Genomic DNA, 25,742 nt, shown 5'->3' with positions numbered 1-25,742 from the left:
AAAAACTTATAAAAGCATTTTTTGCTTAGAATAACCGAAAAAAAAAAAATACAAAAAATGTTATATTTGGCGAAAAATCGCTGTTACGTAATTTCTCAAGTTCTTTGTTTATAACGATCTAATCGACATCCGGATTAACTGTTATCCAAAAAATTCGTGTTCTACGGGTCAAAATACATAAAAAAACTTGGGTAAGTCCATCTGAATAAAGAAGGCCGTTGTACCCCCCCTGGCGACAGGACTAATAATAATATGTGTAATCAATCTGGTTATATTTTGTATGCTGCTGCGATATCCAATCTTGTTGGTAACTTAAAGTATGTATTTGAGGCTACCATTTCGATTTGCTGTTAGAACACGACCACACTATCACCCTTGCCGTTTTGTCTCCAAGACCCTATTTTCCCGTTTTAACTATCCATAATATGTATATTATATCGTTTTGTTCCTGTTTAATTAAATTAAAAGTTGGTAGTAAATTAATAATAAATTTATTACTTAAAATTGTTTTAACTACAATATTACATATTTTTATTTATAATAATTATGAGTAAAATAGTACTTACCGCAAAGATCTTTTGCCACAATGAGAATTCAAAAACACTAAATTTATTTTGGTAAATATATCATGAATGATATCTTTTTGGTGGTTTAACATTGTCTTCTGAAAGATCTCCTTGGCAATACTTTTAGGTTTTATGTTTGTGATATTAATCAAGACACATCAAGACACTACAGATGAATACAGTCTTAAGAGCTCCAGGGCCTATTTTACCCCTAGGCCAGTGAGGCACCTGACTCGGACCCGCATTTTAATGGGGGCCCGAGTCAGGTACCTCACTGCCTCAGGTGCAATAAAACAAGATAAATTTTCAAATTTGTCAACTGTGGTCTTAGAACCACATGAGCCATACTTTGAAAATCTTTCTACGTATCGTCCACAGTAAAATCAGAGATACATGTGAAGGAGAACAGGATGAAATACAATTTGGCTTCAGAAATTTACTGGGAACCCGGGTCGCACTCTTTGCACTAAATGTATTATTGCAGAAATGCCGAGATCAAAGGAAAGACGTATTTGCTGTATTTATTGACTATGAGAAGGACATTGATCGAGTACAACATCACAAATTAATTAAAATATTTAGATTTAAGGAGTTGATAGTCAAAATGTACGAATCATAGAAAAATTACACTGGCGTCAAACAGCGACAGCTTGCATAAAAAGAAAATCAACAGAAATATGCAAAATACAAAGAGGTGTCAGACAGGGTTGTATACTGTCCCCACTGTTATTCAATTTATATTCAGATTGAATATTTAAGGAAGCGCTCCTTATTTTGGAATGGGGTGTGAAAGTTAATGGAATTCTGATAAATACAATCAGATATGAAGACAATACAGTTATTTTAAGTAATGATATGAATAGATTACTACACCTTTTAAATGCCATTGACACAGTGGGAAGAGAGTTTGGCCCAAACATAAACTGTTCAAAAACAAAATACATGATATTTAACCGTTTGGCCCATCAAGATTCACAGTTATATGTATGTTGATGGTCATATAATTCAAAGAGTGCCCAGTTTGAAATATCTTGGTTGCCATATTACTGAACAACTAGATCCATATAAAGAGATAGCATGTAGAATCGAGATAGCCCGCACGTCATTTTTAAAAATGAGATCATTCTTTTGTAATGATAACTTGCAACTTAAACTTCGAAAGCGCATGATTAAATGTTACATTTGGTCAGTCCTCTTGTATGTTGTCGAAGCATGCACATAAAAATATCGACCATTAATTGCTTGGAGGCCTTTTAAATGTGGCTGCACAGACGTACACTGAAAATACCATGGACGGCTACTCTGACAAGTGTGGCAGTCCTTAAGAGAAGAGAGCAAATGCTGCCCGCAAGCTCAATGATAATATCAAATATAGAAAGATGGCATATTTTGGACACGTAGTAAGATGAGACCGGTATAATATTCTTCAACTTATTATGATGGGTAAAATCGAAGGACGCAGAGTAATTGGTATTTCCTTATCTTTCTTATTTTTGTTTTGTTTTATATTTTTGAAATGTATTTAGATTTTAAAATATACTTATTGTGACTGGCTGAATGGCGACCGCCCATGCCAAAAAAAGAGGAATTGGTAGCAGGTCTCTTGGTTGAAGAATATCCGGGAGTGGACAGGAATAAAGAAAGCAGAAGAACTATTTAGAATAGCTCGAGACAAAGACAGTTTCGCCATGTTAATCGCCAACTTCATGAGGACTTGATAGGGCACGTTAAGAAGAAGAAAAAGGTCTTAGAACAATTAACAAATTTGATGTCAATATTAACTAATTAACTTAATTAATATTATTATTAAATTGTATTTAAGGACCCGAAAATTATGTAGTGCCTCGGGCCTGATTTGAAGTAAAATAGGTTCTGAAGAGCTCCCAAGACCACAAATGGTTTACAAAATTAAGTTCAAAAACGTATTACAAATTAATGTGCGGTGAAGATCCCAAACGGTGCCTTATTTTTCTACCAAAATCTTCGTCCACTTTAGAAAACATGTCAATAGCTCTATCTTGCAACTCGTCTTTCGTAGGTTTTAGCCAACTCACAATATTGTCTATCAATCTTGATCTTTCATCGTCTTTCATAACTTTTTGGTACAAAAGCCTTGCTTGCGTAAAATTGTCATCGTTGCCATTGTCGATCCTTTTCGCTTCACCTTAAAATTAAACATTCCATTGAAATAAATAAAATGGGATAATTCCCGAAGGTTGGCTGTATACCATCTAGTTAAATAAAATTTAACGTGAAGTAAAACCCTCCCTGGTGTAGTTGGTATATTTTAATAAAAATTTAAAATTTTTAAAAACCAAAAGGATTACGTTCAAAACGTTTTCGGACTTATCAGTCCATCATCAGTGAACTCCCTGTCCTTGCTAAATAGCCACAATGCCAAACACTGGTTAAGGGTTCCAACTACAGAGTAAAAAGTATAAAAGAATTTGGCTTAAAGTGGATGCCAATGGATTACTTCCAGCAATATGATGCTCTACTGCTTTACATTAAAATATTTTTGAAGTTATTCTTCCTTAGGCGCGATTGAGAGTAAAATTTTTCATAAATCTGCGCGCATGCGCACACAGACAGTATATAGTTCGTTTCTAATATTTCAAGATAGTATCTGTATCAGCGCAAATAAGTCATTAAAAGAATATATTAGTGTTTTTAGTAAATGTATTATTTATTATAATTTTTGTGTCTTTGAATTTCTCTTCTTCTGTAGTAAGATAATAAAATATGTAGGTATGTATAACATTTTTATCACGATACCACTCAATCTATTTGTCACCGTGTTGTGTAATTATATCCGAAACTTACGTGTCAATTACTGGAGACTCGGTGGTTTAGTTGTTGAGCGTTCGGTCAGAGATCGAAAGGTCCCGGGTTCCAATCCTGGACGATTCATTGTTTTTTATTTTTGGTTGTTTTAATAAAATTTTTTTGAAAGTGGTAGATAAGAAAGTTAGTTTAATATTTAAATAGAATCCAAATAACCTGTTAAGTATATTTACTTCGTTAAAATTATATAATAGAAGAATAACTTCTTACGTGCGTACAAAGTACACACACATTCTTTTTTTGTTATTAAGTCTTCATTGAACCACGTTTAGTCTTTCAATGACCGACTAAACGTGGTTCAATGAAGACCTAATAACAAAAAAGAATGTGTGTGTACTTTTTACGCACGTAATAAGTTATTCTTCTATTATATAATTTTAACGAAGTAAATATACCTAACAGGTTGTTTGTATTCTATTTAAATATTAAACTAACTTTCTTATCTACCACTTTCAAAAAAAAATTATTAAAACAACCAAAAATAAAAATGAATCGTCCAGGATTGGAACCCGGGACCTTTCGATCTCTGACCGAACGCTCAACAACTAGACCACCGAGTCTCCTATAATTGACACGTAAGTTTCGGATATAATTACACAACACGGTGACAAATAGATTGAGTGGTATCGTGATAAAAATGTTATACCTACATATTTTATTATCTTACTACCGAAGAAGAGAAATTCAAAGGCACAAAAATTATAATAAATAATACATTTACTAAAAACACTAATATGTTCTTTTAATGACTTATTTGCGCTGATACAGATACTATCTTGAAAGATTAGAAACGAACTACATACTGTCTGTGTGCGCATTCGCGCAGATTTATGAAAAATTTTACTCCCAATCACGCCTAAAGAAGAATAACTTCAAAAATATTTTATTGTAAAGCAGTAGAGCATCATATTGCTGGAAGTATTTCATTGGCATCCACTTTAAGCCAAATTCTTTTATACTTTTTACTATGTAGTTAGAGCACTTAACCAGTGTTTGGTATTGTGGCTATTTAGCAAGGACAGGGAGTTCACTGATGATGGACTGATAAGTTCGAAAACGTTTTGAGCGTAATCCTTTTGGATTTTAAAAAATTTAATTTTTATTAAAATATACCAACTACACCAGGGAGTGTTTTACTTCACGTTAAATTTTATTCTATTTAAACTTTTAAAGTCACCTTTAAACACTCAAAACACATTTTTTGAAATCAGAAGATATCAAAACTACAATTGTACAGAAATATCCGAAACGGCGAAGGTCACTCAGGTACCAAATCAAGGAGAGGGGACACAGTTGGACTCGTTGGTGCAAAGTGTTTAAACATTAATTTAAAATGCATTGTGCAAGAAATCGGTGGTTTTGCGACATTGCCAGATAAAATCGTCCAATAGTTGTGTATTTAGAAAGGAAGCCCTAAAACAATTTGAAGAAAAATGGCCAATATTATTAGAGAGACGGCTATTGAAATACTTGGGAAAACGTCAGGAAAGAAGTTTGAGGATAAAGAGACTTGGTGGTGGTCAAATGAAGTACAAGGAAAAATAAAAGAGAAGGGAAAATTATATAAAAAGTGGCAAGAAACCAGATCGGACATAGATCTTTAAAACTATATGGTCGCCAAAAAGGAAGCGAAAGTAGCAATAGCAAAAGCTAAAGCAGAAGCGTATTCAAACCTATACGATCAACTTGATACCAGGGAAGGCGAAGCAAAGATATATAAAATAGCCAAGCAGAGAGCAAAGAAAGCAAGAGATTTTAATCAGATTAGGTGTATCCGAGATGAAAATAATAAAATACTAATTCAAGAAAAGGATGTCAAAAAGAGATGGAGAAAGTATTTTGACAGTTTATTAAATGAAGAATTTTACAGACAGCCTGTGGAGTTAACGGAGACAGTAACAGCTATGGTTACCAGAATAACAAACGAGGAAGTGGATCAAGCGCTTCAAAAAATAAAGAAAGGAGAAGCAGTCGGACCAGATGATATTCCTGGGGAAGTATGGAGAGCATTGGGAGAGACAGGAATAAGTTGGCTAGCAGGTCTATTTAATAGAAATATGGAAGTTGGGCAAATGCCAGACGAATGGAGAAGCAGTATATTAAGTACCTGTCTAAAAAAATAAGGGAGACGTACAAACCACAGGGCTATAAAACTACTTAGCCACATAATGAAAATATGGGAGAGAGTAATTGATAGACGGATACGTGAATAAACCGAAATATCCGATAATCAATTTGGCTTTATGCAGGGCAGACCAACAACAGATGCCATTTTCATTGTAAGGCAACTGATGGAAAAATACAGGAATACAGAGACCAACGCTCATATGGTATTCATTGATCTTGAGAAAGCATATGATAGAGTTCCTCGAGAGATTCTGTGGTGGGCATTCAATAAGAAAGGAGTCCCTGGCGAATATGTAAAGATGTGAGAGATATGTATGAGGGAGTAACGACTAGTGTTAGGACAGGTGTGGGAGAGACTGATAAATTTCAGGTGAAAGTAGGATTGCATCAAGGCTCGGTGCTTAGTCCTTATTTATTCTCATTAGTTTTGGACCAGATAACAGCGAAACTACAGGGTAGCATTCCATGGTGCCTAATGTATGCTGATGATGTAGTGTTAATAGGAAATAGTGAAAGAGTCTTAGAACAAAAACTGAAACAGTGGAGAAGGTTTGGAGGAAAAAGGTTTAAAAAAGTAGGACAAAAACAGAGTATTTGGAATGTTCGTTTAAAGATGGAGTTACTACAAATAAAATGGTATCTTTGGATGGTGAAATGATTGTGAAAAGCAATAGTTTTAAGTACCTAGGATCGGTATTACAGAGTAATGGAGAAATAGATGGAGATGCATGCAGTAGAATTAGGGCTGGATGGATGAAGTGGAAAGAAGCGAGTGGTGTGTTGTGTGACAGAAAAATTCCAATGAAGCTGAAGGGAAATTCTATAAAACAGCCATAAGACCGGCTATGATGTACGGAACTGAATGTTGGGCAGTGAAAAAGAAAGAGGAACAACGAATGCATGTAGCGGAAATGAGAATGCTTAGATGGATGAGTGGAGTGACAAAGAGGGATAAAATTAGAAATGAGTATATTAGGGGAAGTCTAGGTGTGGCACCAATTGATGTCAAAATTAGAGAGCATAGGTTAAGATGGTTTGGTCATGTTCAACGTCGAGACGTTAATCACCTAATACGAAGAATAGCTGAAGTGCAGATTCCTGGAAGGAGTAGGAGAGGAAGACCAAAGAAGACCTGGGGGAGACGATAAGGCAGGACATGTTGGTAAAGGGGATTAACATTGATATGCCCCAAGATAGAATTGTGTGGAGAAATGCAATTAGGGAAGCCGACCCCGCATAGGGATAAGGCAAAGAGAATGATGAGTTGTGTATTTAGAATACATTTAATATTTTTTTAGTACACATGAATATTACAAGTGCCATGAAAAATAGGACACTAAGTGTAGAATCCCGTGAAAGTGTACACAATGTGTACGCAGGAGAAAGCAGAAGGAAATTTTACTGTAAAACAGATAACAAATAAAAAACCGAAAAACCTTTGAAACCCGATTGATCTGACAACGTCGAGTAACTAAAGTTTTCGGTCAGTCTGACCTTGGCGATTTCAGATATATCTGTCGACCTAGACTCTAGACTCTAGAGGCAAACAAATTACGGAATTCTAGGTTTTTTTTTCATTTTATTCTTCTTTGAATAATAGTGGTTAGAACCAATCATTTTCTTTCTGCCATGGTGCGTTTTCATTTCAATAAGGAATGCCTGATTAAAACACTTATTTTTAATGTTATCAGATATAAAACATTCCAAAACATACGTACCACTTAAAGGAATAACGGGACTTAAGGCCTTGGCTCTTTTATCGATTCTAGGTCCATGAAAACTGTTTGGATGATAATTAGGAGCTCCACCATGGCTATGTAGCGTAGAATGACCATCCCTAGAGAAATGAGAAGCCTTAAAGGGGGCATTTACAGGCAGCTGCAAATGGTTTGCACCCAAACGGTAACGATGAGTATCACCATAAGCAAAGAGTCTTCCTTGGAGCATTCTGTCAGGTGAAGGTTCAATTCCTAAAAAAATATTTAATGTCGTTGACAATATTGTATTATATCATTAAACGTGCTAAATATTTTATTATTTGTGAATGACCATGATCAGTACATAACTGGGAAAATTCATGAATAATGCAGAAAACAAAGAAAACAAAAATCTCTCAGCACCATATATGTAGACTGAATTTGTTATTAAACGACACTACTCTAAACTAAACATTTTAAATACGTCAATTACATAGAATGACACGTTTTTAGTATATAATATTAAAACGGCTTTAGAGCGGTATACGTCTTTCCGTTGGCTTTCTGTCTTTTTTTGCCACTTCGGTCTCATTATCAAGTCGGTTTGACTTTCGTAGAATAAGGACTATTGCTAGTGGAAAATTATGTGGAAAAATTCTCGATGGGGGGGGGGTTAGAACCCCAAAACCCCCCCTGCGCACGGGCCTGCGTCATTTTATGCTACACTCAAAGTATTATGCCGGATTTATACTCGGCCATTGCCGGAAATATTGCCCGAAATACGATATCGACGCGAGAGAGGTGTTCACATCAGTTCCTCGCCAATGTGCTCACAACTCATTTACCGAACGACTCACAAGAATGGCATGTGACGACAGCATCGTCTTGCTCCCTTAGTAAAAGGGCTATACGGGAACGGGCTATTTGGTGGAGGCGCCCCATGTTATTTCTTATGGGAAAACGAATAAAATCGCTAAGGTTCATTCTGGTCATTTTTGTCTCGTTTTGTAGTGGAGTCGAGACGGCTCGTAGGATCGTGAAGTGTGAGGGGTCGTTGAAAAGTATAGGGGGTAACGAATACGTGAACACAAAAAACAAACGCAAAGACAGTACCAAAAGGGCATTACTACATATCTCCGTTATTATTGGTCTGATTTTAATGATTCAAAACGTTAAATGAAAGAGGAGGGTATAGCGAATACTTTAGGACAAAAAACAACCACACATAGACATTGCCAAAACGGCATTACAGCATATCTTCTTTGCTAATGATCCGATTTTGACGTATGGGGTGTCAAATGAAAGCGGTGGCGACACAGAAGCCAACTGTCAATTCTTCTTCTGTCAACGTTCAACATTAACTGTCAATTCTTCTTCTTCTTTTCCGTATAGTGCCTAACAGAACGTGACGTGAATGGCGTGACGTGAATAACGTGACATTTGAACGTGAATGATGTGACATTCGACGCAGGAGGTGTGCTCCAAAGTTGGAATTTATTGAGACATTTCACGCAGAACATGATCAGTACTAGTATGAATCACATCGAGTACATACATAGGGTAATGGAATTTCAAAGTAAACTCAACCTGTTAAATAAAGATATTAAATCATATGAGGATTTAAAACAAATTAATAGGCAATTCGATAGTCTGCATATTGAGGGGCAAACGTGGAGGTCTGAAGAGCAGCAAGGTCTTTACGCCTGTAGAAAACTACCACAAGCTACATATCCGTTAAGACGTATTCAACCTACACCATTAGTGGCCAGCAACAACACCAACAGCGAGAATATGAAAAGTGAAATAGACAATGTCTTTGCAATGTCTTGTGTAATATTAGCATCTGTATTTATCTTAATTTTAAAAATTATTGTTGAAATTGTAAAGAGAAAATTCGAATCTTCATGTAATATTGTCATTTTCATGATCATTTTTCAGTGCGTAACAAATTATAGGAAAAAGGGTAAGTCCGTGATAATACACATTTATGACATTTATTCTAACATGACATTTTAGTTAAATCTGACAGTTGTCACATTTTATTTTCAATTTGTGTTTCTTGCATTTGTAAAATGGTATTTTCTTTGATTTGTATAGTCTTATAAATTATACAGATTATATTTGTAATATTATTATCTAATTAAAAAAAAATATTTTTTTATTATGGCGCCATTTATCGACAACTAGAATAATCACCGAACTAAAAATCACCAAAGTAATCACCGACGTGCCTTTTTTTCTGTCATATACAATTTAATACGTTAGAAAGAAATCGAAAAACTGTGACGCACTGAAAGATGATCATGAGAAAAAATGGCAGTCTTCATGTCTTAAATTTCATCCATGTGGTTGCTGGTCTTCCTCGTTTCCGTTTTTCTATGGAGGTCCATTCTTACACTTTTTTGGAGATTCTTCTTTCCTCCAGTCTTCTTACATGCCCGTACCATAGTAGCTGTTGTCTTTCGACGTCATCTGTGATTATTCTTTCTATTACCATTTGTTGTCTAATGTTGTGGTGGAATTTTTGCTCCAGAGTCGAATTACATTTGCCTGCCCATTGTATTGGAGATTTTCCTCTTGGTCTTCTGCGTTCTATATACCTTTCCTTCTACCACCAATAGTTCAATGGTTCCTTTCTGGCACTGTGGCCGAAGTAATTTAGGTGTGCTCGGTTTACCTTTTTTAATAGCCTGTCATTTATATGAAGATCTTAAATCAAACTAGAAGTTGTTACGGGTTAAAAGTCGCTAAGCAACTAGAAACTATTTTTATAAATCAGATTGTCATAATTTTTGCTCTTTGTCACAAGTACTGGCCTAAATAATTATAAAAATCAAGCTTCTATATTGTCTTGAACATTAGCTGCTATCAAGCCATTTTTTAAGTCCGAAATCATATAGGAAAATCAGGCATGAAGTAGGCTTTAGGTATAAAATTGCTACCTGTCTAGTAAGTGTCACATCTTTGTCTTTACCTGTCTAGTGTCATATCTTGGACACTTTCGATTTTCACTTCATGAGGACAAGACTTGTCTTATGAAACTGTTTAAGGATTTTAAATCGGAAGTCATCCAGAGAATTAATCAAGAAATATTCAACTTTCTGAAGTTTTATGGTATCTTGCTTGCCAAGGATTTATAATTCTCGGATATTTAGGTCTTCAAGACCTTTCTTTTTGGCCACATGCTATCTTTAAGGCCAACAATTTTTCGTTCTCCCTATTTATTTTATATTGTGGGTTTTTTTGAGACACCTTTACCAAGGCCGACAAATACTTGGAGAAACTGTTAAGTGCCCGTGGAAACATAAAGTGGAAATAAAACAAACTAGAGAGTTGTGTGTTTTCCTTTTCCGTACGACAAATGAAACATTGAACAAAAATACAAGGTAGGATCAGTCCAATTTTTATCCTAAAAGAAAACGTTGTTCTACCTGTCTAAGCCGCCACCGCCACAAACAGTAGTCAGATAACTTATTTTTGTTTTTGTAAATAGTAACATTACATAGTTTTGAATAATTACAATATTAGAAAAAAACAGTAGTCAGATAACCTATTTTTCTTTTTTGTAAATAGTAACATTACATAGTTTTAAACAATTACAATATTCGTGTACGGTAAAAAAAATTTTCTTCGAGGCAAGCATAAACATTATTTTTGGGCTTTTTATCTTTTTCTTTTGTTTTTATATTTTTAACTAAGATTAAATAATTAGAGTTATAATATATTGATTTTAAAGTTTTGTAAATAAGAATAAATAGTTTGTTTTCTTCGATTTGATTTCTTATTACTTGTTTGATTAAGTTAGGAAAAAAAAGTATTTATTTACCTTCGCCTAAAAAGAAATATAGAATATAAAATCTAGTAACAGCGGCGAAGAGTAACAAAGTTTAAATCTAATTACCTGGAATAAGATGAGCAGGATCAAAACCAATTTGCTCAACTTCAGCAAAGTAGTTAGTTGGATTTTTGTTTAATGTGAATTTTCCAACAGGTATCAAAGGATATTCAGAATGTAACCAAACTTTAGTATCATCAAAAGGATCGTATGAGCTTTTTTCTGCTTGCTCCGGGGTCATTACTTGAACGTAGAACTTCCAAGATGGATAGTCTCCGTTTTCTATAGCGTTGTAAAGGTCCCTGACATGATAATCGGGGTCTTCTCCGGCTAATTTTTGTGCTTTATCTGGTTGAAGATTTTCAATACCTAAAATAGTAATCAGACAAATTAATGTTTCAGTTCTATATTACAGGGAAAGGACACCTTACATCTTATGGAATGGAAAAGGTGTAATGTCACTCAAATGCAATATAATTTACATGAATGGATTAGTCTCGAAATTACAATCATTTCATATCATTGAGACAATTCCGAATTTTGATAGTATCGGCGTAAATTGATATAAATAAATCCAAAATCAAATGGGTGTGTACGTGTGTTAGAGTGAGAAAAGAGATTTTGTGAATGGGCAGTTCAGAAATTTTTTTGCAGGTATTAAGGCAATTATTTTATATCTGCAGGTATTAAGTATAGTTCCTCTAATCGGCTTAGCTCACGCTGTCTTAAACTGTTTTCAATAGAGACGAGACTAATTATTTATGAATATATCAGTTTTATGGACTTAAAAGTCCATAAAACTGAACTTACTGAAAATATTCCTGAAAATTATACACACTAGAGTACACAGAAAACTGGAAATGGACATCAATGATACCCAGTTTGGATTCCGAAATGGACTCGAAACAAGAGAGGCGTTGTTTGCACTGAACGTTATGTCTCAAAGATGTCTTGACATAAATCAAGATGTATTCATGTGTTTCATAGATTATAACAAGGCCTTTGATAAAGTGCGGCATGATCATCTAATCAGACTCCTGGCAGAAAAGAATTTAGATAAACGAGACATCCGACTAATAGCAAATATGTACTACAATCAGAAAGCAGTAGTGAGAGTAGAGAATAATACCACTGAAGAAATTGAAATAAATCGAGGTGTGAGACAAGGGTGTATACTGTCACCAACCCTGTTTAATCTCTATTCCGAAGACGTAATGAATAGAACACTCTCTGAGCAATCCATAGGTATTAAAATAAATGGTGTTAGATTAAACAATCTGAGATTTGCCGACGACACCGTTCTGATCGCAGAAACACTTGAAGAGCTACAGACATTGGTGAATAAGATAGCAGACTGCAGCGAAGAATATGGACTATCTTTGACCATAAAGAAAACTAAATTTATGATAATATCTAAATCAACACGAAATGTCCAAAATTTATATTTACACAATGAAATGATCGATCGAGTTAGCAAATGCAAATATTTAGGCACTTTAATAAATGAAGACAACGATGGCTCAGCAGAAATCAAAATAAGAATAGAAAAAGCCAGATCCATATTCACTAAAATGAAGAGAGTGTTCTGTGGAAGAGATTTGATCCTTGAAATGAAACTTCGCCTGATGAGATGTTACGTACTTTCTATGCTGTTCTACAGAATGGAGTCATGGACGCTGAAAAAGATTGATACCAAAAAATTAGAGGCATTTGAACTGTGGATGTATCGCAGATTCTTGAGAATATCATGGACGGAGAGAGTCACAAACGTCGAGGTCTTGAGAAGAATGAATAAAGAAAAGGAAGTCATGTTTACGATCAAAAAACGAAAACTGCAATACTTGGGACACATTACAAGAGGCGAAAGATATGAACTGCTTCGAATAATTATGCAGGGGAAGATAGTAGGAAAAAGGTCCATAGGAAGAAGACGAAACTTCTGGCTAAAGAATCTACGGGAATGGTATAGCTGTAGCAACAACGAATTGTTTCGGTCAGCAGTTTCGAAAATACGTATAGCCCTGATGATCGCCAACCTTCGGAACGAAGATGGCACTTGAAGAAGAAGAAGATGGACTTAAAAAATGTGATTTTTATAAACTTTAATTACAATTTACGCAGTTATTAATCAAAATTATATCTATTCATATATTTTTTTTTATTTGACTGACATTTCTCATAAGATATGTGCGGTGTCATTTAATTATATTTACCTTGTTCACTTATGTAATGAAATTTACAGTAAAAGAATTTGCCATGCGAATTAACGAAAGCAAAAGTATTGGTGCCAAATCCGTGCATTTTTCTAAAGCTAGCAGGAATTCCTCTATCAGAAAAGAATATTAAGCAAGTGTGTGTAGTCTCAGGTCGTAAAGTTATCATATCCCAGAACCCATCATAATCAGGACGCATGTGAGTAACAGGGTTTCTAAAAGAATAATATTAAAAGTATATAAAAGTAAGTAGTGATATATCTCTTTTTTTAAGCATTTTAGTATTTAACAACAAACGTTCGCCTAAGATTTTTAAACAAAGTGGGAGACAGTCGATGCAGTATATCTCTTTCTCTATCTCTCTCTTTCTGTCTCTCTCTCTCTCTCTCTCTTTCTCTCTCTCTTCTCTTTTCCCTCTCTCTTTCTCTCTATCTCTTATCTCTTCGTTGATAGCTTCCCATCAACTCCTTTTATAGGCTTTCTCTTCTTTTACTTTAATCTAATACTTTTTTAATATTGTGTAACGGGGAATTCTCTGTACATGCCAGTACCATATTAATTGTCTGATCCGTATCTCGTGTGTGATGGAATGTTTCCATCGTTTGGCTGATCCTTTGATTATTTTATTTGTGATTTGTTTCGTCTTAATTTTCTCGCTGTTTGTCTACAGTAGTTCATCCATGTGGCTCTTAGTATTTTTTTCATGTCACTGTTCTTTAAAAGGCCCTGATCGTCCCCTGGAAGAGAAAGTTGTAATTCCTATGTCAATTATTTTTATAAAATTAGGTTCTGGTTGTGTTGGTATGCAGTTTAAGGTCTAAAAAAAGAAATTAAAAAAATCATTTTAATACAACGTCCCTAAAGTATATCAAAAACATCGAAATATCTTTGATTATTTTAATAAATATTTATCGAGTCAAAAATGAATAACCATTTTCAATTTCGTTGCAACACGAAACTACAGCCGCATCATTATTCTAGTTCAATCAGAGAGTGCAGCAAGCACCTCTACCGGTTTCGAAACTTATTAGTCTCTCATCAGCAGGCACATATGCTGCTCTCTCTGACCCAACTAGGACAAACCCCGATGTACAGTCACGGATTGCAACGAACGAAATGGCAAGGATGCCCTAACGGCAACTGCTAGCAAAAAACTAAGGTTTCAATCTAATAGCACATAAAACAAATAAAAAAAGTTAAAAATCCACGAGGAAATTAAAATTCCTGTAGCTGGCTGTATACCATAAAAGGTATATTTAAAAGACCCCAATAAGGGTTACATCACAAAACAAAGCGTTTTCGGATTAATAGGTAATCCATCATCAGTGTTAAGCCAATAGCATGCATGCGTGAGCCACCAAAAAATTATGGGTGAAAACCCTTAAAAAGTTTCAAGATCTTAAATGATACTACATATTATTATTAATACAAATGGGTTTTGCAAATATTCCTGGATATAACCCAGGGCAACACAGGACTCTAACCCACGTGGATGTGATATGCAAGGAATGAACCTCACATATTGAAAAGTTGAAACTCAATTTTCAATATGTGGCATGATATTGGCTTAACAATGATGATGGATTACCTATCAATCCGAAAACGTTTTGTTTTGTGATGTAACCCTTATTGGGGTCTTTTAAATATACCTTTTACAAAGTATCTTGTATTTTTTTTTTATTTTTTTTAAATGTTACTCTACATCTTACCAGATTGAAAACAATGGGAACCTTCTCTGGTAACACCTCCGAGGCTTCTACAATTTGCAAGCCATAACGGATGCTGAGACTAAGGAAGATGAGGGAATTTTACAATTTATAATTCACGTCCCATCTGCTCAGCGCGGTAAAGTTGCAACGAGAATGGTTCCCTTCCTACTCCAATCAGAGTAAACATGTAAATCAAAAATGAATAACCATTTTCAATGTCGTTGCAACACGAAATTACAGCCGCATCATTATTCTAGTTCAATCAGAGAGTGCAGCGATTGAACTAGATTGAACTAGAATAATGGTGCGGCTGTCGTTTCGTGTTGCAACGAAATTGAAAATGGTTATTCATTTTTGATTTACATGTTTACTCTGATTGGAGTAGAAAGGGAACCATTCTCGTTGGAACTTTACCGCGCTGAGCAGATGGGACGTGAATTATAAATTGTAAAATTCCCTCATCTTCTTTAGTCTCAGCATCCGTTATGGCTTGCAAATTGTAGAAGCCTCGTAGGTGTTACCAGAGAAGGTTCCCATTGTTTTCAATCTGGTAGGATGTAGAATATCATTTTTTGATGTTGTTTTATGTGCTATTAGATTGAAAACTTGTTTTTTTTTATTTATCGAGTCCTTTAGAAAGCCCTTACCTTTTTACAATATGTATAAAACTAGGAAATAGAGCACAATCTTTAACAAAGAATATTGGCGAGTTGTTTCCAACCAAATCCCATATGCCATCTTCGGTATAAAATTTTATGGCGAATCCTCGAATATCTCTAATAGTATCTGGATAGCCCAATTCTCCAGCTACTTGTGAAAACCTTAAATAAAATACTATATAAATACCCATGATTACAGTTACATGTCGATGTATTAGTATAATAAAAGCCGTGCCATTTAATTTATTTTTACAAAAAGTATTAGAGCGGCAACGTATTTTCCTTTGCTCTTAAAGCTAAGGACTACATCAGTATTGCTGATAAAATCCAAGAATGTATAACAGAACAATTAAATATATTTCGAAAAACATTATTTATAGTAACCATTTCCAAGATACAATGCTCACAGCATTACTATACTACGTTCGTTCCCATGCTAAGTTCGAGAGACACGTGATCAATGGTTGTGTAGTGACGTCGCAGCTGGTCATTGGTTCGAAATTATTTTCTACGACACACCCACCGACCAGTTTGACCTCCAGCAGAACAGACGAAAATCTGATAAAAAAGGAAGATGAAAAATGACCGTGACCTATAGCAGAAACCAAGAGGTTGGCGGAATTTCCTACAACCGACTGGAAACTCTCAGAAGCTGTCACCATATTATAATTATTGTAGGATAGCGCACCTTTTATTTACTCATACGGAAAAGATTTTATAAATTGAAACGATTTACAATTGATACAATATCTATTCTGGAAAAAATTGGCAAACCATGTATCCACATTACCAATATGGTCAACAAGACCAAGATACCCGGACATTAGATCCAGATTTTTACCCAAAAACCCTCATTCCTTCCATTTGAGCGCAAACTTGGTCTGAGAAAAAATAGGAACTATATTTGCTTAAGAGGCTACAGTAGCGATCAACAGGTAGCAACAAACGCGTTCCAAGATTGCGGCTCTAATTTTGAATATTTTGTCGAGATATTTGGCACACATATTCGTAATATAATAAAGAATGGCGGTACAGAGCCCAATTTCAGAAATATGTTAGTACGTGGAAATTACTCTATAACTAAATAAAATATTGAAAAAAGGAGCCTGTATCGCCATTAAGAAGAAAAAAAAAATAAACTTTCTTCAAATAAATTTTTTTATCCCATGTCTGGATTTTGTGTAATCTTGAAACTACTAAAAATTTTTATTTCTAACAAGAAATCGAACACATTATAACTAAATAACTAATTAGGCAACATATAGAAATTATCACTGTCATTTTGACAAACCTGCGTCAGATTTTCTCTAATCTGTTCTGTCATCTTTATCGATATCTGTTCAGTGCACTAGTGTGTTAATTTAAGAATTCGTTATTGTTGTTTCATAAGAAAGTAGTGTTTATTGATAGTTAATTTATTATATATTTGTTGTTGTTGTATAAGTTGTTGGCCTCTTTGAAAGAATAGATTGTTGTCAATTGTGAGTTTTAGTTATATGTAGGTCGGTAAGTATATTTTACGTAAAAATATTTCGAATTCTAATGCGAGTATATAAAGTTTTAGGAGGATTTTTTTATTCTAAAAATATTATCAATAATTTAACAAAATGGAAAAAGTAAATCAAACGAAAAATAAAGTGAAACCTTCCAAGAAAAAGTCCATTAAAAACCGTGCCAAAATTATGCGAAAATCGAAATTTGTTTCGCTTCACAACAAAAAAATGATTATTTATTATTGTTTTATTATTAGATATTTCATGCAAATACCTTTCTAAATACCTATCTAAACATAAAATTTTCACCCATTTTGGTTTATTTTTATAAATATCTATTTATTAATAATAAAATCGTTTTCTATTACTTCCATTTAGCGCGACTATGATATTTTCATTGATCTAAGATCAGAATAGCCATGATGATTGCCAACCTCCGTTGCGGAGATGGCACATGAAGAAGAAGATGATACTGTCAAAATATTATTCTTAGATAATGTCAAAGATTACCACTGTTGCCAAAGTTTATGATACTATCTCCCGAAGTTGCTACATGTTGATCGCTACTGTTTACTCATAAGGAATAAATGTCAAAGTTCAGAACACTTCAAAATGTTATAAAGTTTGATTATACTTGCAGTGATTAGCGCGCTAATGACCGGCAAAATAACGCAAAAATGGAAAACATAATACATTGTGATATAAAAAGAGATGAAACTAGTAGAAATGAAAATTATCGATATAAACGTTAAACGTATAAATTAACATTACATTACATAGCTTCCCACCTTTAGATGTCTGTGACAAGAATATTTTATAAAATTCTCCTGTCGTAGTGACAGTTGTCATACTCCTCCGATACGTCTAAAGGTGGAAAGCTATGTAATGTAATGTTAATTTATATGTTTATATCGATAATTTCTATCTCTACTAGTTTCATCTCTTTTTATATCACAATGTATTATGTTTTCCATCTTTTGCGTTATTTTGCCGGTTATTAGCGCGCTCATCGCTGTATAGCAAGATAACATTAGAGGATTGATTACCACCTATTTAAATTTTAAGCCCAAGTTTAATAACATTACTTCTTCTTCTTTTTTTTTTGTGTAGACATGACTCTGACTGTTTTTTCAATGTGACTCCAGTAAGTTGTCGTTCCATCCGATCGTTTTCCTACTGGGAACCATCTCTCGCCGTCCTTACTGCTCTATTTGTTGTCATTCGGCCTATGTGGTCATTCCATTCTACTCTTTTGTTGCTTACCCAGTTATTAATGTTGTTCACCTTGCATCTCTCTCGTATACCTAAACTTCTAGCTCTGTCCCATAGTGTCTTACCATCGATTTTTCGAAGGATTTTCATCTCTGCTGCTTCTAGCATTCTCTTTGTCCTCTCTGTGTCAGGTCATGTTTCTTCCGCGTATGTCGTTATTGATCTGATCACTGTTTTGTAAGTTCTGCCTGGGGTAAAATCAGGGTGTATCGAGTAGCTTTGTAATTATCACAGCTGGTCCAAAGCCCGAATAAAATGTGGAGGGTGATTGGCAAGGTTAGCAACCTATCAATCGTAAAAACGAATACTGCTAAAAGAAACAATGTGAAAATAACATTACTGCAAGAAAAAATAAAATAAAACTTTTGTTTAGCAGAAAAGTTTGATAGTTTCGATGTAATGTAATAAAACAACCCAAAGGTTTGATATAGCTTTCAAATAATCTTATACTTTATAAAGGTCTAATCCATGGCAAAACTAATGAATTGTCTGACTACATAATACCAGTATAGCGAACAGTATAGCATTTTGGAGAAGATCGAGATGAGAGAAAATGAGAAAGCGAGTTTCTAAGTTTGATGAAGAAATTTAAATTTTGTTTTTTAATACTATTGTATGTTAAAAAATAAAATTCACTAACTTTATCTTTAAAGATAATTAATCACAATTTTAGTTTAAAATACGTTTATTTTGACGTATTGATTTCCATTAAAATTGTGGTAGTACCAAAATGCCCCAAGAAAGTAGCATCAGAACAACGCACTAACTTATTTTTGTCTTGGAAACAAAGTTTTGTGTGATTTATCATTAAAACAAATTAAAACTCAAACGCATGGAAACTAGAACTTAATACATTACCTTACAGCTATTGGAGTCTTCTTTCCTAATTCCGAAAACACCTTAGCAGCAGTATATTTTGTAATATCATGCGTTACTTCAAAAAATCCAAAAGCGCCAGCACCTTTTGCATGGACCACGCGTTCAGGGATTCTCTCTCGAGTAAAATGGGCGAGTTCATCAATTAGATTATAATCTTGTAACAATATAGGTCCATGGTATCCAACTGTAAGACTGGCATCTTTTTCAGGAACAGGAACACCCCAGGTGTTAGTTATTTTTTCTTTATTATTCTGAAAAAAGAATCACATTACTTCTTGTAGGAGTCTGTCTTCAACTCAATCACTACCTGGTCAAGTCCAAGTAAACAGAAACATATCATACTGTGAACGAAGACAGACTTTTGGATATATCAGATAAACATTCATCAGTCTTCTTTTGCCAAAACTCAGCCCTCTGTAGAACAAATTAAGCCGAATTCACTTTTGGTGTACATTGAGGATTATTCATCTTTAGTGAAAGTGAATGTGAAAGCTTAAGCTATTTACATTTGTCTAATTTTGTTGAGTAAGTACTAAGTTTAAGAATATATAATCAGTTCAGCCTTATGAGAAGAATGTAGGAAAATTTTTAAAACAAAGGCATGACGACATGGTCGTTGGTGGGTATGGCCATGGATTCAGCCGAGAACATTTAGAAGCATCAACGCAATTATTAACCGAATTAGCTGGAGAAGATCCAGAGCCATACCCAAGAATTTGAAAATGACTGAAGATCAGTTTAATTTTCTCTTGCAGGCCCTTTGTCCTATAATACAAAGGACATTAGAAGAATGAAACACAATAATTAAAGACTACTACGTAACATGGAATTTTTCAAACTGTTGTGGTTCTATGGAAAGCAAGAACATAGTCATTCGCTGCCCGCCTAAAAATGGATCAGAGTTTTTACTATTTTACAAAAGATTTAAGTATAATTTTCTGCATTTAGATATGGGAACAAGTGGAAAAGCTAATGAGGCCCTGGTATTCTCAAAATCAACATTCAGTGAAACCTTTAAAACCTTGAAGATTGGAATCGGGGAGAAGATATACCAGGAACGTGGAGACGAATTAAAACAAATGGATTACTGGATGTGACAAAACCCCTATGTCTATACAATACCCAGACAATAATCACATAAACAATACTTCAAAGGCTCGTGATTTCTATGCAGATAAGTTTGTTACGACTGAAATTGTGCCATGACAATGGAACATGATCTAACTTTCTGTAGTGTGCTTTTATGATGTGTGCTTACAGTCATGACTTATAGCGCCGTAACACTTTTCTTAACCCTGACCATAGCAACCGATCTCGGAGTAACCCAAAGAATAATGGATTGATTGTTATTTGGATTGACTCTCAGAGACAGTCTCTGTCTCTGAAAGTCAAGAAAAATTACAATTAGAGTTGCACAAGTTTGACTTGAATGTTTGAACTTGACTTGAGCTTGACTTAATTTCAAGTCAAACTCAAGTCAATCCTTCCGACAAATAATTCAAGTCAAGTCAAACTGGTCAATCGTACAGGTTTGAAAATTCAAACTGTTTGTCAAACTAGTTTGAAAAGTTTTGAAAAATAATTTATTTCGTAGAGATATAATTTTTTGTTGAGATAGACATGTTAGTTAGCAATTAAGATAAGAAATTTAATAATACAATGAGTTCCATATAAAAGTAACTTGATATAGGAAGCGATTATAGTCAAAACAGGTCAAAACACAAATTTCTTAAAAATGATTGCTGTATGCTTAGAATTGCTTGCAAGTATCGTTTTATCGATATCACTGTTTTATATTTTAATTTGAGTGTTATTACTAGATTAAAACAAAGAATTCGTTGAATGGTTTTTTATCATAACAAGTGTAATTTAGTCTACTTTAACAAAAATTTATGAAGGAACAACAACATATAATATTTTTAATAGAGTAGGTTTGATGCATTTCTTGCGACTTTTCAATTTCGTTTTAAAGAATTAGTTCACTATTTGTCATTTGATAACGCTGTTCTTTATTTTTACATATTATGCACTTGGCAATTTTCATTGTTTTGAAATCACCTGCCGCAACATCAAATAAATCAGTATATTCATTTTTCTTAATTATTAATACTGCTTCGAGCTTCGACTACAGATTGTTTCTCTTAATTTTTGCAGTGGGGATACCTTCAAAATTAGACTCAATTTGTTCTGGTACTTATTCTAAGCCGAAAAATATCCAGGTTCAGATATTATCTCACAAAGCACACACTTCAAAACGAACGTAATAAACAAGCCAAACATAGACGTCTACTTAAATATGAACTACAAACTAATTTGCGGAGTAGGCGGATATCTACGGGGGATAGCTGTATGCTAATATATTAGCATATATTAGGGATATCTAATGTATTAGCTGATATGATATTTAAACCACAGACAGACAAATAAAACCCAATAAACCCGCTATTTAGGATAATTAAGAAAACTGAATGCATCTACATTAATTTATTTAAAATTTAAACACAAACATAACATTATTTGTAACATGTATCCGAAACAAATATAAAACCAATAACCCTATGGTCAGTTTTGAATTTTAGAAATACTTTTGTATTGTCGTGTTTTCCAGGGAACTGCAGGTTGGTACCAGATGTTGTTTTCGATGAGATAAACACCTCTGTTAATAAAAGAAAGTCATAAAAACTCCAAATGATTATTTTGAATTGTCCATTGATAAACCAAATAGTATTTTTTGCAACCATTAAGGGCATAGGCGTAACACGCCCCCTGTCAAACTATTCAATATGTTTTAAATGTATTAATTTTTTCGAATCCTGAGAAAACTAATAAATATTTTTGAAAAATTTAAACGCAACATGAAAGATTACATTATTTCTGAAGCCCGAAAATCCCTGAAAACTTCTGTAATGTTTATTTTAATAAGTTACAGAGTGAAAATAAAAGGGAGAATTTAGTGTGATTTTTAATTGAAATATTTCATTCAACAGAAACTTAGATATTATTTATTCTAAGGGACTTTCGGCCCTCGGCAATAACGTAATCTTTCATTCTGCGTTTAAATTTTTCAAAAATACAGGACTCGAAACAAATGAATATCTACATTTAAAACAAATTGAAAATTTTGACAGGCGACATTTTGCACCTTTCTCCTTAACGAGAACTCGGAGTAACAAAGTGCTTTATTCCTGTTCGAAAGTCAAACTATTCGTGTAGATTCATTTCTTCATATTACAAGTTGTAAGACTCCCGTTTAGTAATTCCTAAGTTCTTTATATCTTGAATGTATTAATCTGGTTACTGGTTAGTTTTTTTAAGTGAAACTTTTTATTAAATATAATATATTAGATTATAAACCTGGTACATTCCAGGTCAAATCACTCAGACAAAAACTTTTGGATCTCAGATTTGTCTGAAACTTAGTGTATAATTCTTATTAATTCTGCTTAATTCTTCTTTTTTTTTTCTCTAAAAATACCATTTTAAGCGATTTTACAGTGATTTGGTATTTATTTAAACAAATTTGCATTTTTATCGTAAAATATCAATAGAAAAAATAATGTTTTAATAGTAGGGACTTAAAAATTCATTAAAACAAGATATTTTAATTAAAAACAAGTTTTTGATCCAATTTTTGACGGCACAAAAAAATTATAATAAAATAAATTATAGGAAATCATATTTTCAACAATTTCAGTCCTTACTCTTTTTGTCGAAAAGTTAAAAATGGCGGAGATATTGAGCAAAAACGGTTCTCCTTTAAAATCAAGATGGCGGCTAACGTAACGGCAGAATTCATTCGCGATTTAAAATTTACACAACTATAGACCCCCTAAAGATTATAAAAATAGAATCTTGCTTGGGTAGCTCGGCATGCAAGAGCAAATGCTAACCCGACTGGACTATATATAATTTTGACTCTGATATTATTGCATGTAACTTTTCATGTATTGTAAAACTATATAAATTCTTCGAACCACTTAAAGTCCTGTATTTTGGCTATGTGTGAGCAAATTTTCAGCCAAATCGAAGAACTGATATTTTGGGAATGGAACAACATGTAAAAAACAGTATTTTAACGCTTTCTACACTAAAATTTTATCAAAAACTTGTTATAATGCCTAATATTCACATTTTGAGTCCCTTCTATTAAAACATTGTTTTTTCCATTGATATGTTACGATAAAAAATGCAAATTTGTTTAAATAAACACCAAATCACTGAAAAACCGCTTAAAATGATAGTGTGAGAAAAAAAGAAGAAGAAGAAAAAGGTTCCCATCAATGTCTTCCCCCCCCCCAGGCAAATTTCTAGATCCGCCACCGGCGGAGTAGCAGGGAGAATTGGAAATAAACACGTTGCCCAATATGATATTCAAACTTCAAACTGTTTGAACAAGTTTGATTTCAAGATATCGAAATCAAGTCAAGTCAAGTCAAGTCTGCTGAACAAAATCAAACTAGTTTGACTTGATGCATCTCTAATTACAATGCGGAGACCACGAGCAGAAGCAGAAGAAGAAGGAGATGTAGACCACCTACACGATGGACAGACGACGTCAAAAGAATCGCTGCGAATTGTCTGCAGGAAGCTCAAGACTGACAAAACTGGAAAAAATTAGGGGAGACCTATGTTTAACTTTTGACGTAGAAGACTGGATTATGATCGTGATGCATTTGAAAGTATATGAATAAATATTCTGAGTCATCTATCACTAAATCTTTAGTTGTGAGTGTACATTTTATCAATTATTTTACTCACCTCATGATCTTTGCTATATTCTGAAAGCTGTTCCGCAGCTACATCTCTTTTTGGAATAGACATTTTGGCGCAACTATTTGTTATACCGGATGATTAAAAACAAAATATACCAACGTGTTTTCAATGTCACCTTTTATATACAATAGTTTTATTTATCCAAATTTTATCAAAAACTATCATGGGCCAATGACCGATGCGGTCAAATAGTGAATAAATTTCAGGATACTAACCTTTCTATTTTGGATTAATTTATTTTTAATATAATCTAGTTTTATACTTAAATAGAGGACAGCTTAAATATGTAGACGAATTTAGATTTCTCGTAATGATCTTTGACTAAAAACTAACTTGGAAGACACATTTAGAATATTTAAAAAAGACATGTCAGCCTGGAATAAATTTGTTACGATCACTTGCAAACAAAAAAATGGGGCGCTGACTCTTCTACACTTCTACATATCTACAACGCCCTAGTACGTTCCAAACTTGACTACGGCTCAATCGTTTACAACTCCTAAAAAAACGTACTTAAAAACAATAGATGTGATTCAAAATACAGGTCTTCGAATTTTCTTAGGAGCACACCACACAAGTCGAATACAAACAAACCCTATACTGGGAGACTGGAGAGATCCCACTCACGTGTAGAAGACAATATCTAAGTCTTTCTTAGGTCGATGCCACATTATGCGTTTTGACCGGATGCGGTGAAAACGCATCCGTTTCCAACGCAACCGGACCGACCTGTCACACTATGCGTTTAGTCTGGTGCAGTTTGTAAGCGCGTACCGATGACTCAAAACGCATCCGTTTCCAACGCAACCGGACCGATCTGTCACACTATGCGTTTTCACCGGATGCGGCGGAAACGCATCCGGTCAAAACGCATAATGTAATCCTCTAATCAAGATAATCCAGTTATACACAACGTATTCGCTGACCGCTTTAGAAGTTGTTTTCAAAGCTCAAATCGAACTGATCACCCTTTCTATTACCGCATTACCGCATACAAACTTACTTATTAAAAATAAGTATTCATTTTCCAGACACCTACTATATTTCCACCATCCAAACCCCTCCTCCTTGGACAATTCGCCTTCCCCCTACTGATACCAGCTTATTGCGACTAAACAAATCAGAAACGCCTGACCAAAGTCAAATTAATCAAAAATTTCTTAAAATATTAAGCAATTATGGTAGCTGTTTCAAAGTTTACACCGATGCCTCCAAAAACGAAGACGGAACTGGCGCACCAATCTATACTCGTCAGATTACACAGCAGCTTATAAATTACCTTCATATACAAATACAACAACGTTCTCCGCTGAACTGTTTGCTATTCTAAAAGCATTAGCATTGATAGTTAACAAAAATAAAAAGAGAAACATCATTATTACATAATCTCTCAGCTCAATATTGGCATTAAAGCAACTCTACTCTGATCATCCACTACTACTTTTCATTAAAAAGGAACTAAAACATGAAGAAAATATGAATATTGAAGTTGATTTTATTTGGGTACCATCACATACTGGAATCGAAGGTAACGAGTTTGTAGACAACCTAGCAAAAAATGCACCTAATAACCCAAACGCAGAAGAGAACATGAAAACCCTACACACCGACCTGAAAGCATATTTTAAAGAAAAGACTTTTAAAAATGGTAGGATACATGGAAAATCTCACCAAC

At 34.1% G+C, this 25,742-nt stretch overlaps 2 protein-coding genes across 2 annotated transcripts in view; one reads left to right on the top strand and one right to left on the bottom strand.

Moving 5' to 3' along the window:
- The window catches only part of LOC126883301 (xaa-Pro aminopeptidase ApepP-like), a 445,329-nt gene that overhangs the window by 179,316 nt on the left and 240,271 nt on the right, over positions 1–25,742 (top strand). The gene's annotated exons all lie outside the window — the stretch shown is intronic.
- Positions 476–24,177, bottom strand: LOC114326790 (catalase-like). The gene is made up of 7 exons (XM_050648663.1): positions 24,053–24,177; positions 19,274–19,545; positions 15,639–15,812; positions 13,283–13,497; positions 11,136–11,438; positions 7,256–7,507; positions 476–2,730 (listed from the first exon to the last, which is right to left on the bottom strand). The coding sequence occupies exons 1-7, from the start codon at positions 24,113–24,115 to the stop codon at positions 2,492–2,494; spliced, it is 1,518 nt and encodes a 505-aa protein (XP_050504620.1). The 5' UTR covers positions 24,116–24,177; the 3' UTR covers positions 476–2,491.

This window comes from Diabrotica virgifera, chromosome 4 (assembly GCF_917563875.1).
Source record: "Diabrotica virgifera virgifera chromosome 4, PGI_DIABVI_V3a".
In the NCBI taxonomy this organism is placed as follows: Eukaryota; Metazoa; Arthropoda; class Insecta; order Coleoptera; family Chrysomelidae; genus Diabrotica; species Diabrotica virgifera.
The sequence above is the reverse complement of the archived record's forward strand: the minus strand, read 5'-3'. Positions and strand labels throughout refer to the sequence as shown.